At 32.5% G+C, this 19,207-nt stretch overlaps 4 protein-coding genes across 4 annotated transcripts; 2 read left to right on the top strand and 2 right to left on the bottom strand.

Moving 5' to 3' along the window:
* Nucleotides 1-1,148: 1,148 nt before the first annotated feature.
* LOC108339262 (protein MAINTENANCE OF MERISTEMS-like) lies at nucleotides 1,149-6,229 on the top strand. The gene is made up of 6 exons (XM_052879604.1): nucleotides 1,149-1,304; nucleotides 4,269-4,451; nucleotides 4,661-5,182; nucleotides 5,270-5,851; nucleotides 5,931-6,082; nucleotides 6,226-6,229. Exons 1-6 carry the CDS (start codon nucleotides 1,149-1,151, stop codon nucleotides 6,227-6,229), a joined length of 1,599 nt encoding a protein of 532 aa, XP_052735564.1.
* A 119-nt stretch (nucleotides 6,230-6,348) lies between these two features.
* On the bottom strand, nucleotides 6,349-9,051 carry LOC128197547 (uncharacterized). The gene is made up of 5 exons (XM_052879603.1): nucleotides 8,507-9,051; nucleotides 7,913-8,422; nucleotides 6,856-7,828; nucleotides 6,589-6,780; nucleotides 6,349-6,513 (listed from the first exon to the last, which is right to left on the bottom strand). The coding sequence occupies exons 1-5, from the start codon at nucleotides 9,049-9,051 to the stop codon at nucleotides 6,349-6,351; spliced, it is 2,385 nt and encodes a 794-aa protein (XP_052735563.1).
* Nucleotides 9,052-13,962: 4,911 nt separating this feature from the next.
* On the top strand, nucleotides 13,963-15,703 carry LOC108342686 (uncharacterized). The gene is made up of 3 exons (XM_017580481.2): nucleotides 13,963-14,568; nucleotides 14,916-15,019; nucleotides 15,413-15,703. Exons 1-3 carry the CDS (start codon nucleotides 14,032-14,034, stop codon nucleotides 15,654-15,656), a joined length of 885 nt encoding a protein of 294 aa, XP_017435970.1. The 5' UTR covers nucleotides 13,963-14,031; the 3' UTR covers nucleotides 15,657-15,703.
* Nucleotides 15,704-16,312: 609 nt separating this feature from the next.
* LOC108342490 (taxadiene 5-alpha hydroxylase) lies at nucleotides 16,313-18,617 on the bottom strand. Its single transcript, XM_017580274.2, has 4 exons — nucleotides 18,080-18,617; nucleotides 17,062-17,630; nucleotides 16,775-16,965; nucleotides 16,313-16,692 (listed from the first exon to the last, which is right to left on the bottom strand). Exons 1-4 carry the CDS (start codon nucleotides 18,454-18,456, stop codon nucleotides 16,381-16,383), a joined length of 1,449 nt encoding a protein of 482 aa, XP_017435763.1. The 5' UTR covers nucleotides 18,457-18,617; the 3' UTR covers nucleotides 16,313-16,380.
* Between the last annotated feature and the right edge of the window lie 590 nt (nucleotides 18,618-19,207).

Here is a 19,207-nt window from a genome sequence, read left to right as displayed (position 1 = left end):
AGGCCAAAACGGATGTGGGACATCCGTTTGCCTTCGACGGATGTCCGACTTCCGTCGACGGATGTGGGATATCCGTTGAAGGCCAATCGGATATCCCACATCCGTTTTGGCTCACTGCATTTTTTTTAATATTTTAATATTTTAATATTTTAATATTTTAATATTTTAATATTTTAATATTTTAATATTTTAATATTTTAATATTTTAATATTTTAATATTTTAATATTTTAATATTTTAATATTTTAATATTTTAATATTTTAATATTTTAATATTTTAATATTTTAATATTTTAATATTTTAATATTTTAATATTTTAATATTTTAATATTTTAATATTTTAATATTTTAATATTTTAATATTTTAATATTTTAATATTTTAATATTTTAATATTTTAATATTTTAATATTTTAATATTTTAATATTTTAATATTTTAATATTTTAATATTTTAATATTTTAATATTTTAATATTTTAATATTTTAATATTTTAATATTTTAATATTTTAATATTTTAATATTTTAATATTTTAATATTTTAATATTTTAATATTTTAATATTTTAATATTTTAATATTTTAATATTTTAATATTTTAATATTTTAATATTTTAATATTTTAATATTTTAATATTTTAATTATTTTAATTATTTTTAGAATTATTATAACTGGAATATATATTTATATATTTGATATATTTTTTGTTAATATTTTTTAGATTTTCTTTGACTTAGATTATTATTTGAATATTTTATAAATTTTTTTATTTGTAGTTTCTAAATAAATTGATTAAGAATTAGATACGAAAACTTTTATATATTTAAATTATTTTTATTTCTTGAAATAAATATTATCAATTTAATTGTATTTAATATTAGTAAATTTGTATTTGTATTTATTTTATTTATAGTAAATTTGTATTTGTAATAATAATTAATTTAATAATAATTAAATGGAAATGTATTTAAATATATTTTTTTAATTAATTAGCTAATTGTTTCTTTTATTTAATTTTTGTTGTAGTTAATAAATTAATTATTATTAGTTTAATTTATTTTGAATTGCATTTTTTATAGTTTATTAATGATATTTGAAACAATAATTTTTTTAATTTTTGAAATTAAACAAACAAATTATTGTTAGAAATGGCAAGAACACGTGGTGCATCTTTTAATTCTCGCGGTGAGAGTTCTCGAGGAGAGAGTTTGTCGCAGGGTGAAGCTCGGAGAAGACCTATCGTTTCTGCTCGTAGAAGTCGGGCAGCTCCTATCCAGGATGACCCCATAGTTGAGGAGCGAGCCGTTGAGGAACAAATGTAAGATCCTTGAAAATATTTGTAAGTTAAAATGTAAGATCCATAAAAAAAAAATATTTATAATTGTAAATTTTAACATTTTATTAGTAATAATAATTTTAATGGATAGAAAAATGTAAATTTTTGGATATAAAGTTATAGTAATTCTAGAGGGAGAGCTTCAAATTTTTGATAACTTATTTAGGATTTTTTTTTAAGAAAAGTGAATAGTGAATAGTAAATAGTAAATAGTGAATAGTGAATAGTGAATAGTTAAAAAAAAATATATTAAAATAAATTGTGGAAGAGAACACTCCACGTAGAATTAATCATTCAGAGATAAGAATGATGAATAAAAAAATAATTTTTGAATAGTAAAAATGAATAGTAAAAGTGAATAGTAAAAATGAATAGTAAAAAATGAATAGTAAAATTTTTTGGCTATAAATAGCCAAGGGGGGAAGGCTGAAAATTTGCACAAAAATTCTAGAGAAATTGTGAGAGAAGAGAGTTGGAGGAAATTATAGTTAAAGAGGGGAAATTCTGGAAGTTTCCGGAGAACGGTTTGAGAAGAGGAAACTAAGTCTGGAATAGAGGTAAGGGAAGCTAACTTTGAGTATTTCTTTTTGTATTATCTTGAGTCTTGAATATGCTATAATTTTTCTTTTGTCTGATTTTAAATCTTGAATATGGAGTATTTTGTTTCTGTATGATTTTGAATTTTAAATAAGAGTATGTTTTGTGTTAATATCCAAGTGTGATAGTTGTAAAATATGATGTTGATTATGTTATGCCAATTGTATGTTATTAGTGGTTTATTTTTGTATTTTGGAAGGATTAGAAATTGTCAAACCGGCTCTGCCAGATTCAATTTCTTATTTCCCCAAACATTTTATTGTTTTCCTTATTTATTTTTATTGTTTTTTGGAAGGATTAGAAATTGTCTAACCGGCTCTGCCAGATTCAATTTCTTGATTCCCCAAACTTTTTATTTCCTTCCGTATTTATTTTATTACATTTTTGGAAGGATTAGAAGTTGTCTAACCGGCTCTGCCAGATTCAACTTCTTGTTTCCCCAAACTATTTATTTCTTTGCTTATTTATTTTATTGCATTTTTGGAAGGATTAGAAGTTGTCTAACCGGCTCTGCCAGATTCAACTTCTTATTTCCCCAGACATGTATTGTTCTTGTTATTTAATTATATTGTATTGATGGATGGATTAAAAGTTGTCTAACCGGCTCTGCCAGATTGAACTTCTTGTTTCCCCATGAATTTTTATATTAAGATTATTTTTATGATTGTCAAATATTGTATTCTTCTATGACCATTTATAGTAATGTTTTATTATTGTTAATTGTTTATAATTATCTTGTATGAATTCTATTATGGATGTTTATTGTGATGAATTTATTGAATGAGTTTGTTGGCTGAAATTAATCTTGTTGGAAGGTTTGGAATAAGGGTTCTGTAATAGCTTGTATATGGGTATTAAATATATAAACAGTGTTTGAGGTTGTTGTGAGAGGAAGTAAAATTAGGCATTTTAAGATTTAGAGCATAAGAAAACAAGGCAGATAAATTAAATAAATAAATTGTTAATTATTGAAGGTCTCCCTTTGTTGGTAGGATAGAGGAACCTTAAAAACCTGAGTTGGCACATCCCTGATCATAGAGCAGCCCTGGCCTGGTCCAGTCAGTTGTGACTAGTCATATGTGCTGGCGTCGAAGGTGAGTTTGATGCGTTCAGACATCTGGGTCCTCTCCGGTGACCAATTGGGGTAAAGAAAAATCTCTACTAGGATGAAAATAAAATAAAACAAGTTGATTGTAGATGCATAATATTATCATGGTAAAAATTTCATATATATTTTATTTATCATTACATTGAGCCCAGACTTTAATATGTAGTTCCTAAGATATGTTGATATATTTTGGTTGATCCATGATCTTTGTTTGGTGAAAATATGTTGAGTTATACTCAGTATGGTCAAAATGAGTTTATAATATGAAGTATGATATCTGGCAATATGTTTAATTTATTGACACCAAAATAGGTTATTGTCAAATTATGATTAGAGAATGAACATGATTGAGTTATGCGGAGAAGAAGTTATGAATTGTTGATTTGATGAAATGTTGGAGTGGATAAGAGGATATGAAATGTTGATTTGATGAAATGTTGGAGTAGATATAAGAAATCATTGCTTATGAAATGATGTTTCCTACGGGAAGTAGTATGTTCGGTTTATACCATGGGAGCTTGATATGAGCAAAGTAACACCTGAGGTTTATGAAAGCAGGCAACAAGTGGTCTGACCATAAGGCTTTGACATAAATATGTGGTTCATAAGTTTTATAGAAGCAGGCAGAGAGAGGTCTGACCATAAGGCTTCAGAGAGTAATACATAGTATACAGGTGAGGCTTAAGGAAGCAGGCAGAGAGCGGTCTGACCATAAGGCTTCGTGAGTAAGCATGGTAAAATTGTAAGGTTTATGAAATTGAGGAAGTTGATTTTGATAATGATGAATTAATGACATCGGGGTAATGATATTTTAGTAATTGTAGAAATACATGTTTGAACTATTCTTATTACAAGTTTAATGATTGATATGATATGGTTGGCTTACCCTTATTTGTTTGTTCTATGATCATATAACTCATGTTATATGTGATTAGATAATGTTGCAGATGCGGTTGAAAAAGCTTAGAGATGAGAGAGATGCGGGGAAAAACTTTCAGGGATTTTTGCAAAAAGAATAAATTTGTATTGGGAAGATTATGTTGTGTAAAACTTATAAGTTGAAATTTCAATGATGAAGACTATATTGTTTAAAGTTTGTAAGTTTGGTATTGTACTTTGGAGTAATTGAAATAAAGTTTGATTGTTTATATGAGATATCAAATTAATTTAGTCTCTACTATCAGTAATACCCTTTAAAATATTTGGGTGTTACAACAAACATATGAGGCATATGAGACTCATGGTGAGGAGAATGCATTTGAGGCCCCTAACGATGATGACGATGAGGAGGAGCATGCGGATGTTCATGACATAGAAGAGGATGTCGGTGGATTTCCTGGAGGTCCACACGATCATTCATTGCTGACGCACTATGTTCAGCATGTAGCTTATGCTATTTCCAAAGGCCGGGTGAGTGCAAAAATAAAATTTATTGTATTATTTTTTTAATAGAAATTTTATTAAATATTGATGTGTAGGATCGAGGGGACACACTGAAGTTGATCTCCCACGGATAAAAAGTAAATAAGTTAGGACCATGCCACGAGGAAATTCAAGACATTGTGTTGAATTCCAGTTTGATGCCTCTTACAGGGATTTGTTATGATTACGTTGATAAGGGGTTACTCCTCGGATTCATAGAGAGGTGGCATTTTGAGACCAGTAGTTTCCATCTCCCTATAGGGGAGATGTCGATTACTCTTGATGACGTCTCGACATTACTTCACCTGCCCGTGATGGGACAAATGTGTGATTTGGAGGAGTTGGAGTTTGAGAAGGCTCGTACAACCCTTGTGCAACTGCTCGGCGTTGATGGTGGCATAGCAGGTGCTGAGATGGAGGACGCATGTGGTCCGAAAGTCAGACTCAACTGGCTTAGAGAGATATATGTTCAGAGGTGTGAGTCGCAGCATTGGGACTATGCTGCTAGAGCATATTTGTTGCATCTAGTAGGATGCACGATTTTTGCAAATAAGAGTGCCAGTTCTATACGCGTGTCTTACTTATTGTTATTTAGAGACGTACACGCGTGTGGCAGATATGCTTGGGGTGTTGCTGCACTCGCCTATTTGTACGAGCAGCTCGGGGATGCGAGTCTCGCGTCCACGAAGCAGATGGCTGGATATTTGACTCTATTTCAGGTACAGTTATAACTTTGACATTTATTTCATGTATTTATTTCCATGTTCGAACATGGATGTAATTTAATTGAATAATTATTTTTTTAGAGTTGGATATACGAACATTTTCCTGGCATGGGGAGGAGGCGGTTGGTGACTTCTTACGATGATACCACACCACGTGCCATGAGGTGGCAGAGCCCTAGGCAGAGTTCCACTCTCGCAGAGATTCGGTCACAGTTGGATGCGCTGACATACAGTGGAGTTGTATGGCATCCGTATGAGGGGCATCGAGGCATTCAGCCATTCTTTGGCATCTGTATGTATTCTGGATGGATTCGGATTGGTGACACCCTTTGTCGTCATTTGCCTGAACGTGTGCTGAGGCAATTTGGGTTTCAGCAAGACATTCCACGATCACCGACTTCGGTTCCAAATGCAGATGTAGTGGCCATTGATCATGTTTGGTTGCACTTCAGAGCTCACGTTGTGAGTAATGTCAGACATGCAGCATCCACTTCTGACTGTGTTGATGGGTACATTCAGTGGTTCAGGAGGGTTTCACATCCTTATATTATTGTTGTTGCAGATGACGCGCGACCAGCTGTTGCGCCTAGACAGCGCCCCGATGTTCCACAGGAGGCACGACCCCATCGTAGATCGTCTCCACCTTCACCATCTGGCGCCCTGGTATGTTATTTTTCATTGTTTATATTATTAAATTTTGATCACCTTGTTTATTTAATTGTTTGATATAATTATAATGCAGGCTAGATTCAGGCGAATGGCGAGAATGTTACAGTCCTTGATATCGTGTCGTCATGTGACCGAGGGTACTGTTGCACATCAGGTATCAGTGGACCTGCTTCAGATTGCTAATGAGGGCATCGACGAATATTCCCCGACAAGGAGAGGGCAGAGGCATGTGCGTGGTAGACGGTCGACGTCTAATTGATACGACTTTGTATTTCATTATGTATCAGAGGACTTTATATTTCCTTTTTCTCATTATGTATTATTTGACATCATATTGAGTTACATGTTCTTTTATATTGGTTATATAGATGATCAAATATTTATATGTTTAAGTGGAAAAAAATAAGAACTTAATTAACAACAACTAATATAAATATCATGAATACTAATAATATAAATATGTTCATACATAAATAAATACTACATAAATATCACGAATCACCTAAGTCAACATAAGATGTTGTTATGTCCATCAACTGTTCAAATGCGTGCATCCTACTAGTATAAATAGATGACCACGCTCGTGCCTCAGGATAACAGTGGGTTGAGGACATGATATTCACCATGGGCAACGGACAACCTTCTTGTAGCTTAACCTGCATTATACAAATTACAATAATTAATTGAGTGATAAGTAATTTTAAAATGAAATCATAAAAAAATGCACTTACCTGCACAAAATGACATCCATGAACATGTCCTATACAAATTAAGCGATGTTGAGTTATATCAGAAGGTGGTGTGGAACGTAATGGGAAGATAGTATAATTTTGAGAGTATGACAAACACACTGAGATAACGTTATATCGGTTAGCAATTGCATAACCAATGTCTGGTAATGTCATCCACTTGTTCATGTTAGCCTGTTATGAATAAAAGAAGTTGTTAGAAAAAAAACAAATGTAATAAATAAACTACATAAAACGGGAAACACTTACCGCCGACAGTGATTGCACCAACAAAGAGTTTCTCAGTTCTTCTAGTCTATCATAGCCTCCTACTAGGCTTGCATATTCATCACGCCATGCACTGAGTTCTTTGTACAACTCATTCCTGATAACGGGCCATGAATCTTCTCCGAGTCCCAACAACGCAGCAATGCATCTATACCCACAGTGACCATCAGCCACAACATCAACAACGTCCACAATGAAGGGGTGAGTAGTAGAATGAAACTGGTCTATCATTGGAACTCTCCTTTTCTTCATTGGTTTTGGATTTGATTGTAATTTACTTCTCATAGATGAAGATTCTATGGTTGAATGAAAGGCGTCCACATACTCAAAATATGATGGATCCCGCGTAGTAGACCTTTCATTTCGTTTAACTTTACTTTTTTGTGCACCCTTTGTCTTGACTTTATGTAATGGAGGGACCATTGATGTTAATGTAGGACAAACAATCTCAAGTAACTTCTGCTTGATGGTGACTTTACCGCCAACGTCAGCCTCATTGAATCGTTCTTCTACTTGTTTCAACTCATCTTTAATGGATAACTGAGGCTCAGTTTCATTTAATTCAACATTTGAGAAATGCAATCTTCGCCACATGATATGAAATTCACCTATAGGGATCATCCTAGGATCATATCGTGCTAATTCACATGCACACGGGACACCAAATGTACGTCTCAATACGCATCCACACTTTGAGGAGTTCAATCCTATCTGTTGCACTATTTTCAATTCCTGAGCAATGAGATCCAATGCATATCGAGACACACGTCCAATAAGTTCTTTATATATGTAGCCTTTAAAATGGTCACTCGTGAGCAACAAACTACTTTCAAATGACGCCTTAATCTTGTTGTGTTGTAGGATAATGACGTTATGAATATTATCCCAACAAGAACACAAATCACCCATACTATTGCCCAGAACTTTCTTCAGGCTCCAATGAGCAGATTCAGCCCTAAAACAAAAAAAAAAAACCTTCAACAAGTGCAAATAAATATTTATCTACAAAACAAATAAATAAAATAACATTACAACATACCTATTTGTGGTTGTGTTCCCTAAATGCATTACTTTGTTCGTCCAGAACTTTACAAAGTATGTGTTGTACGGAATAATCCAATTCTGATTGACATATTCAAAGAACAGAGGCCATGAACTGCTTGCATATTGAAAACCATTCACATACTCAGCAAACAAGCTTTCATCAGCACAATCCATCACATTTTCCCATGCATCCATCAACACTTCCCAAACCTCAGTAGAATGAACTAACATTTTGCATTTAGCTTTAACATTTTTAAGGATGTGGAACCGACATAACATCTGATATGACTCAGGGAATACATTTGCTATGGCATTCATCAAAGCCAAGTCTCGGTCAATGACAATGACTTTAGGACCACCCTCAGATGTTAAAAATAAACCTTTTAGCTTTTCCAAAGCCCATGTGAAATTACTCTGCCTTTCAGTAGACAAGAAAGCAAATGCTGCTGAGAAGGTCAACCCTGTAGACGTCATACCCACAATCTCAAGCAACGGAAGTCTATATCTATTTGTTTTATATGTGGAATCCATCATAAATACAACATTAAATGAGTTTAACAATTTGACCGCATCAGGATGTGTCCAAAACAAGTCAGTAACAACCTCTGAATCATCAGCACACCTACTCCAGTGAATGTACTTATCCCGATCCAACAACATCATAAGTTGTTGTAGTTCAGTTCTGGACCCTCTTAATGATCGTTTATACGCATGCCTTGCGTTGTATATTTGTTTAATCGTTGTGACATTTCGATCATTATTTTGTTTGATTGTTAATAAAATATTTGCAGGTGTTACTTTACTCTTTGTCATATCAACCAGTAATGACTTCTCACTCGTATTTAACCTGCCAGCATAAGGGTGGCCAACTAAAGTTTCAGCCAACTCATGGTTGTGATGTCCACACATCACCTTCAACACCCATCCGGCCCCATCTGAACATGGTTTACCCTTTAATCTAAACGGACATTCACATTTACGAGTGTCGTATACACTAGCCACTGCATCAACTTTGTATTTCCTATATTTTCCCCCTCTTTCACATCCAAGTATGACGAACGTTTTTCTTCCCCGTACACTAGTAGCTATGTCAGATCTTACTATTACCACAACAAATCCTAAATCATAAGCCATCCCTCTTACCCATTGAATTAAGTGCTCTCGTGAACAAAATATTTCATTTGTTGTAAATTTATTTGTTAAATCCCTTTCTACAACTTTGCTAATTGATGAAGACAAATCAGATTTCAAACTACAACCAATATCAGAATCCATACGAAGATATTCATCCATTTTAAATAATAATCACCTACAAAATTATAATGAGCCTTATTAACATAATTAATAATTAATCAAACAAATATACAAATATTAATATAATTAAATTATATATTTGATATAAATAAAATAATAAGTAATTTTTTATATAATTATAAAATTGTTAAATAATTAAAGATGAAAAAATAATATATAAAAAATATATATTTTACAAAATTATTACATTTAAAAACTAATTATATATAACATTCAAAATTAAAAATTTAAATATAAACTAACATAAATATACGTTATTAAAATATATTAAAAATATATTAAAAATAATAAATCAAAATATTTAAATTAAATTATTAAAATATCTAATAAAATAATAAAACAAACCCAAAATAAAAACGGAACCTTTACGGAAGAAATCCTTCAACGGATGTCAACATCCGTTTAAGGGGAAACGGATGTCAACATCCGTTTAAGGGGAAACGGATGTCGACATCCGTTTCACCTTAAACGGATGTTGACATCCGTTGAAGGATGTCTTCCGTCAAAGGTTTCGTTTTTAGTTTAGGGTTTTATGTGAAGGGTTTATTCTACTACGTACCTGGAGGAAGCACCACACAAACGCACTGTACCACAAATGTATTGCACCACTTCACGCACTGTACTACGAGAGCAATAAGAAGAAGATTGCTTGATAATTCTTTCTATCACCAACAATCTTTGCAATCTGTAGTATCTCACACGACAGAGGAAAAAGTATAATGTTAAAATCAAAGAAAGTATTTTACTCAGGGACTAGATAGGTTATTAGTGAAATAGGTTATAAATGAATAAAATTAAAAATAATAACCCTAAAAATAAAATTTTACTGAGGGGCAAAATAGTAAAGGGGAGGTGGAGGGAGAAGATTGTGGTGGTGGAGGGAGCAACACCCAACAAATTATATAAAACATGACCGACAACAAAGTGGGATAGAATAGGTCTAGTCCAACATAAGTGGATTGTGTAATCTAAAAACGTTTTTTTATGCAAAAAATTATCTTTGTATCATATAATGTGAAAGTTGTTTTAAGGATAAAGCGGAAAATTTCATATTTATGAGATGCATAAGGAAAAGACAAGAGTGCGAAAAGAAATTCCAAAAATAAAGGACCATCAACAAAGTCGGACAGAATAGATCTAGCCTAAAACAAAGGCATTGATATTGTCATTACTTACTTCAATTGGTTATTTAAACCCTGCAACCCTTTTCCATTTATGAAATATTAAGAGTATAATGTCATTATTTTATATTAAGTAATTAATCCCAAAACAAAATAAAGAATTCATTTTCCCATAGACTTTATTACCTTGACTGATTTCCTCTATTTAAAATTACATTATCACGCCAAAAACATTGATCATTGCAAAAGAAAAAAAAATACAACACAAACCAAAAAAAGAGTAAGCTAATATCATTAAGCCTAATCAAATTATAATTTATATTTCTATAATTGAACACTCAATTTAAATTTCATCGCATGACCATATATCGTCACACATTTGTAGATACAAAACTAAAGAGATTACAAGACTCAATATCTAGATTGATGGAATTGTTTGGACACAAGAAGTTGGGCACTAGAAGTTAGGCACCTATGGAAATTTCCTATAAATTTGTCCATTTTTGTAATATAAGTTAAGACTGATCCAAATTTTATCAATCCACGATTATCTCAACACGTTAATTCATTATAACTTAATATAAAAGACCCACGATTCCTAAATTAGTTATAAGAACCTCCTTTACTCTTCAGTACCTAAAATCCTATTATCTAAGTCTAAGAACCTAATAGAGTCTAAGGATATCGGGGAGTATCCCTAGCAATTATATCACACTAATCTTATTGGAATGTAATTTCCCTCATTTTGGAGAATATAGCCTTGCACGCCAAAAAAATTATACATATAATTTATATATCTATCGTATTAAAATCCTTAGAAGATTCACCTTTCATTTTTTAACATAATCATTCAATATTTCCATCACAGTTTTCATATAACTCAACTCATCACCCATGACATATAATCACATTGTTCTTTGATTATCAATCATTAATAGACCATCATTTCAATTTCATATATATATATATATATATATATATATATATATATATATATATATATATATATATATATATATATTCAAAGAATACATAGTGATATCCACACACATATCACCATTTTTGAACAAATAAAAAATCATGATAATATAAAATACTACTAACTCATACAAGCATAGACCCTCAAACATTTTCTTCCTACATTTGACTCATTAAATGAGGCATTCAACAAAGATATCACTCAACGCCAAGAGTAGGGATGACAAAAAAATCCACGCCCGCGGATAAAACCCGCAACAGATAGTTACTATCCGCAAATATTTATTACCCGCAAGTAACAGGTAGCAGGTATTTTAATACTCGCTTCTAAACGGGTCGGATGCGGGTATTATACTATCCAACCCGTGGATACTCATTACCCGGAAAAAAAAATTTAATTAATATTTTTTAAAATTAATTTTTTTATTACTCTTAAAAAAGGGAAATTTTAATAACAATGACTTAGGATTCCTTTCAACTACCTTTTTCTAAAAGAAAAAAAAGGGTTACATTACTTTTGACCTAACCCTAATTGAGATATCACATATACATAAAATCTCATTAGAAAATTCTCTCTTATCGGAGGACTATTTTCTTCTTCCTTCTGGTTCAGCTTGCGTAGGGAGTGGGCTCCATTCCCTCTTCCTCTCTCTCTCTCTTGGTTCTTATTGGGGTTCTGTTCCGATTTGAGATTTGGAATTAGGGTTTTATTTGTTCTTTGATTTTGGGGGTTTCTTTTGTACGTTTTGATTCGCGTTTTTGGAGTTTGTTTCTTGATTTCTTTCCTATTGATTGGTGACACGATTTTGGGGTTATGATTCGAATGGGTGTTGAGTTTCTTTGGACTTTAGTTCATTAATGCAGATTAGATTTTTGAAGACCCTGGTTGTTATCGCGTTTTGGAAATTTCTATGATTGCGTTTGTTTTTGAAATTTGGGTTCAGGGCTTGGAAATTCTTTATCTCTCTTTTTCATACATTGATAGGTATTTGTGGGTTAATGATGTGACTAAATTGAGACTTCAATTATTGGGTGTTTCTTCCTCATCTTTTTTTTTAAGTTGTTCAGTATTTGTTTTCTTTAACTTGTTTAAAAATTGTGTCTTTTTAATATGTAGCAAATATATTAAACTATTCTCTTTAACTTGTAATTTAATTTAAACCTTATTTAAAAATTCACAAAATATATTTTTTAAATATTTATGGGTTGAAAACGGGTATCCAACGGGTATCCGCGGGTTGAAAAAAATCTGTGGATTTTTTTTATGCGGATATCCAGTGGATAACAGGTCGGGTTGCGAGTACAATTTTTTACATGCGGGTCAGGTTGCGAATAGACACTATTCGTGCTCGACCCTATCCATTGCATTCCTGACCAAGAGTAGCACTCAAAGCCAAAACATTAGTGTCTTGCTTCCAAGGGGCTTTAAATTAAGCTCGCGCTTAGTTATAGTTGGTACCTCTTAGCAGTGACGTTCCAAAATTTCAAAAATTTCTTGATTTAAGTCTCAAGCCCCACATGCAATCTCTCAAAACTTGTTTATTTGTATTCTCAAACACGAGATACAATGTATAAACTCTATCCAAACAATTTCAAACTAAAAAATTCAAAAAAATCCTATCAATAAAAGGCACTAAGTCACAACCTTTTGCACAACTTTAGAATAAGAAATAAAAGCCCCTAGGTAGTGACTATAACTCCATTGGAACCTAAGATAAAAATAGAAGCCTTGAGGAAGCTCTAACAGCACATAGCACAAGAGGGAGAGAGATAATTTCATTTAAAACAAATTTGATTCAAATATGAAAGACAAAAATTTTCCTTATTCGACTACCACTCTTGATGATATTGGGGTGATGAGTTCTTCAATGCTTCCTCAAGAATAGTTGATAAACAAGAAAAGAGAAAAAAAAGGAAATGGAAATTGAGAAGAGGGTTGAAAAAGGGAGGTTGAGAACAAATGTAAAATGAGAATGGGGTTTTGCAATTTTAGGGTTTCATATAATTAAATGTATGAATTCAAAATATATAACAAAAGAATATTTTTATGGTGTCAATGGTAAAAATATTTTTAATATAAATAAGTAAATTTTGTTATTGACCCCTTAAAAAAATTAAAATAACAAGTGCCCTTGTGTTAACAAGACATGTCTTCATAACAAATAATTTTAACTAAATACCAAAACTGTATTTTTGTCCTTTTGGTTGGAGGAGATTTGGACAATAACTTTGAGGTTTCCAATAACATGGCTCAAAAACAAAAGGGAGTCTCCAATTACCAAAAAGCAGCTGCTAATTAATGACCAACACAACAACTGCTATTGACACCACATTTGTTATTTAATCCCAACCTTGAAATTATCACCTCTCTCTATTAGAAAATTTATAAAATAATTATACTAAAAATTTATATAATTTTTTCAATATTGTCATTTTTTAGTATTTATATGTAAATACTTTCCTTTTTTTCTTTTTATTTTTCTACTTTAGAAGTATGTACAGATGTTTTTACACATGTAACCTTATTTCCTAATTTATTTTCGACCGGCCTTACACAGTTTGGCTACATATGATTGTCATTATTTTGAATGGACGTAATAAACAAGCCTGCTACAGCTTTTACCTTCTCATCCCATTCTCTTAAATATTTCTGTCACACAAGTTCATAGCTCGATCATCATCACTTCATTCTCTCATCCCAATGGCCGATAATCACATGAACACTGTGCAGGCAAAGCCAAAACTAGGACTTGAAGAACTGTACCAAGGAATCCCTGATGACTCTGTTAACCTCACCTTTCAAGACCTACCCAATGTCATTTCCTCACACCACAAAAACACTACAATGCCCACAACTGAACATGTTTCTGAAGCTAATAAGAACCCCACAAAGGTACCCTCATCTTCACCTTCACCTTCTCTTTCCACTGTGCCTAGCCTTGACTTCAGAAAGGGCTTGGAGGGACTCAACCACAATCATCACTATCAGCATCATGATTTTGGTCACGGAGCTGGTGACTTATCGTGGGGACATTTTAACCACGCAAGTGGTAGTGCTGCAAGGGCTCAAATTAGCAGGGCCAGTGAGTATAGCATGAGCTATGATGGCATGAAGAGTGGTGACAGTTTTGCTTCTGGAAAAGGTGGATCTGGTCGACGAAGGAGGCCAGGGATTCCTCACTCTACTATTTGCACCATTTGCAGTAACTATGTTTATCTTTTCAGAACTAGATGCCTGGTATGTCTTTGCATGCGCATTGTTTATGATTCAGTAACTAGATAATGAAATTGTCTAAGTAAATTACAATATATTGTGTTTTAAGACATTTTTCTGCCTTTTTTTTCATATTTACGGCAGTTTCTCTGATTTATAGATTACAATGTAAGGTTTTTGAAATAATTAAGAGGATTAATGAATGGAAAAATGATTTTTTTTTTCTGACGAACATTGGAATATCATGCATAATTTACAACAAGTTACAAACTCTTACATTTTTTTAGAAGGGACTGTATAATTGAGTAAAGTTGAACTTTGCTAATATATGATACATAAGGTTTATGTTAAGATGTTTCTGGGGTATGCAGGTATGTGGCAGGGTTTATTGCAGGCAGTGTGTGGAAATAGGCATGGGAGAAATGACAGAAGGAAGAAAGTGCATTGAGTGTCTTGGATTGAGATTCAGCCAAAGGTAATGATATCCAAATGAACTGTTTTACTTGAAAACGCTGCAAGAAAACAACATTTCTGTCACAGACAAAGAAGAAACTATGCGTTCATGCAAAAATTGTTCTAGATAAAAAATTAATAAGTGTTCGTTTAATAAGATTTGACACGATATATTCAATAAATAACAAATTTTATTATAATAGATTTTAATCCATGATTTAGATATTATTTTATATATTATCAAATTGTCTTATTTTCAGTTGAGGTAGGATTCCCAAATATCAGTATCCCATTTTAACTTGCTAGCCATATATACTCTTTAAAATCATCTTATAGTAGATTTTTATATCATAATTTAATTATGGATTTTTATATTTTCTACTATAATATAACATGATAAACTATATTGACACAGGTACATAGAAAGGGCAGGGATGGTAGGGTGTTGCAGCTGGAGGTATCCAAGCACATTGAAGCATGCAGAGCTAATATGGGCTGAGAAAGGACCAAGGAGGAGTGGTGATAGAGGCTATGGTCACCATAGCATGGCCTCCTCAAGACCTAGAAGGTCTCCTCTTTCCATTGCCAGCACTGAAGCCTCCTTTGTCATGTCTGCAACTCATTCTCCTTTCTCAGCTCATTACAACCTCCCTCTTTGAAACCAACAACAAATATTAATGTACTACCATATGTTATAATTAATATAGTGCCTCATGGTAATGTGTTCTTTCCGAGTTTGTTTTATCTGATATTGTTTTATACTATTGTTTCATTCTATTTGTTCATTCTATTTGAATTGAAAGGTCTAAATTATATATTCCGCTTTTTATCATTGTGTCTTTTCTTCTTGTTACTGGTATCAGTATACAATATTAACTGCCAAAGTCTGGCATCAAAATAATCGCCAACTTTCTTGTCTGCCAGCATCTCATTCTCTGGTAACTCCCTAGTTATCCTAAACGACGAATACAAGCTGTTCAAATTGCATGGATCAAACTGATGAATGAGAAAATGTTTCTATATTGAAAGCTTGTTAATGCCGGCTATATATAGTGCCTTCTTCGATCAATATTTTTGCCAAATATATGTTGCTGGCTAGTTCTTTCTCCCACACGGTTTTTACATTTGATGTTTCTTTTAAACGAGTTTGACTTTTTTGTCTTTAATTGTGATATTAATTACTAACGAATGATAGTGGTGTATATATATATATAGACACACACACTGTTGTAGTTATATATATAGTACAATCTCCAACAACAGAAAAAAAACATATCAAAAATTTAGAAGAGAGAATATTATTAGCTAGCATTGATGACAGTGATAACTAAAATAATAATTTACAGCAATAATAAGAAACGAATGCAGTGTATAAGAAGAGGATCAAGGCATATTAGATCTGGGTTTGATCTTAATTGGGAGACCCAAGGATGGATATGGCATTGGTTGACGGGTAATTGGTTCCTCTGGGTTTACTTGAGACCATTCAAACAGTTTCACAAAGTTGTGAATGGTTGTCAAGGTCTCAATCCTGGCAAACTCGTTTCCTATGCAGTAATGAATCCCTGCACCAAATGGAAGGTAAGAATAAGGTGGAATTGGCTTTGTTGGATTCTCAAAACGAGATGGATCAAACTTCTCTGGATTCTCAAATATATCATCCTTCATATGGGTTCCATATGCTGCCCAATACACCTGACCAAACAACCAATGTAACATTAAAGTTTGTCCCCAAAAAAAACAACGATTTATGAAGTTTTGAGGATGCAAATATCACCTGCCACCCTTTTAGTATGTCATATCCTTGAAAGCTAGTATCTTTAAGTGCTTTCCTAAAGCTGCCAAACAAGGGAGGGATCATCCTCATCAGCTCCTGAGCCAGTCTCCATGTGTATTTCATCTTTTGAATCTCTTCCCATGTTAGTCTCTCTTCTGTTCCTTCCCTTTGCTTTATGATTTCCATTTGTTCTGCATAGAAGCATTTAGTAAAACAACTGAAAGGACTAAGGGTCCATTGATTTCCTTCTTACTTTTGGACTGCAAATCATAGTGTAAAAGTGGTACCTTGTAAAACTTTTTTGTAAACTTCTGGATCTCTAGATAACTTCCATATCATCAAGCTCATAAGAGTGGCAGATGTGTCATGGCTAGCAACAAGTAAAAATATAAAATTGTCTGTAATTAAATCATGTGGTAGAGGTTGATCATTTTCATCCCTCAGTGCAAGCAAGCCAGAAATCATGTCATTGGTAGAACTTAAGACTCCTTTAGACACTTCCTCCCATCTTTTGTTCATAATAGGAATCATTCTGTCAACAATTCTTGCCCTGGCTCTTTGGCCTCTCCAAAATGTGGTACCAGGGAAATTGATGGGAAGAGAATGAATTGCTTTAAATGCTAAAGTAAAATCCACAAACAAAGCCTCCCTGGTATGCTCATCCTTAATGTCAAACAATATATTGCATGATAAATCATAGGACAGTTTCTTCATCAACACCACAACTCCCACTGTTTCTTTCTCTGTCACTTCTCTCAGTAATGTAGCATTCACCAATTCATCCATCTGTTTTACATACTTCTGAAGGCATTCGGGTTTCAAGAATTTCAGCATTTCCCCCTTCACTAACTTGTATCTGCATGAAACATTAACACAGCCACCAGAAAAGAAAAAAAGGTGAACTATATATTCTGTTTATCACTTCTGAAAAGCATGTTGGAAATCAAACAAAACTCATTTCCTTCAAACTCACTTTAAAAATATCATCCCAAACACAAATAAATCTTTTTAACCTCAACTTTTTCAAAATCATTTCTATCAGAAGCTGAAACAAGGACCACCAGTATTGGTATCACAGTACTATGAACTATCCAAATAATCACACTATTCCAAAATCTTTTATCCATTACTATTCAACTATTCATAATTAATCCATTCATCCAGACATAAAACACCTTATTTTAAAAGTGTTGTTATTTGAATCAAGATCATCATCATCATATAAGGATTAATTTGACATTCATCTAAATAATAGAAAGAAACAACCTTAGCTGCATCAGTGAGTTAGAGTTGAAGATTATGTACCTGTGTCCTGTGAGTTCAACTAAGCTTTGTCTTCCAAATATCTTTTTCAGGGTGATGGGTTTCTTAGCAGAAAGCACATCATCTGGTGAACCAAGGATAAACTTGTTTCCTGCTTGTCCAATTGCAAACACTGTGATGGATCCCATTAAGGAGGTTTTGAAGACAGGACCATACTTAGATATCCGTTCTTCCAACCATTCAGAACCCTTGTCTTGTCTCTGTGCTTTAAGAAAACTAAGGGTCTCTCCGATGATAGGGTACCCCAGAGACCCTTTTGGAACATTTTTTGTTTTACCTTTTGAGAACCATTTTGAGAGTAGAAAAGCTAGACTCAGAGTGGATGAAAATAGGACAAAGAAGGATATCCCTACAACCATTGACTTTAGCCTTTTGAACTTTGTTTGGCAAATGAAACAGTGGCTTCAGATCATTCAGAGAAATAGCTGTATGTGCATCAGATGACAGAAAGATTCAGATAACAGAAATTATACATGCCCTTCTTAGACATTCAGGATGAACTAACATTCGAATGAGAAGACATGAAAACAGAGTTTCTTTTTTCATTTTTTAATTTGGTACGACTAATCTACTGAATAATTTAATCAATTGAATAATCAAATTGATGAGATCAAGATGTTGAGCACTTTCTTCTTTAATTAACTCAACCAATCTTAATTAAGGATGATAACGGGTTAGACACGGAGAGTTTATTCATAATCTGATAAAAAAAAAAATTCATTCGTAATATCTATTTAAAAATATCTCTGCAAATATTTTAAAACTCGAAAATATCGGTAAATATATGCGAATATCTATAAATATTTAAAAGAAATATATAATTATAAATTATTAAAATAAAATTTAAAAAATATATAAAATATAATATAAGTTAAATTAAATATAAACTAAAATTTAATTTTAATTAAATTTAATCTTATAAAATATAAATTAATTTTATTTTTAATTAAATTTAATTTAATAAAATATAAATTAATTTTTTTTTTCAGGTAGCGAATACCTGCAAATAGATATGATCCGTTTATAAACGATTATTAAAATATCTACTACCCGTCATAGTAAATATCTACATATACCAACTATCTGTCACAAATTTTGTTTACAGAGATA

This window comes from Vigna angularis, chromosome 6 (assembly GCF_016808095.1).
Source record: "Vigna angularis cultivar LongXiaoDou No.4 chromosome 6, ASM1680809v1, whole genome shotgun sequence".
NCBI lineage: Eukaryota > Viridiplantae > Streptophyta > Magnoliopsida > Fabales > Fabaceae > Vigna > Vigna angularis.
This window is presented reverse-complemented; position numbering and strand designations above follow the sequence as displayed.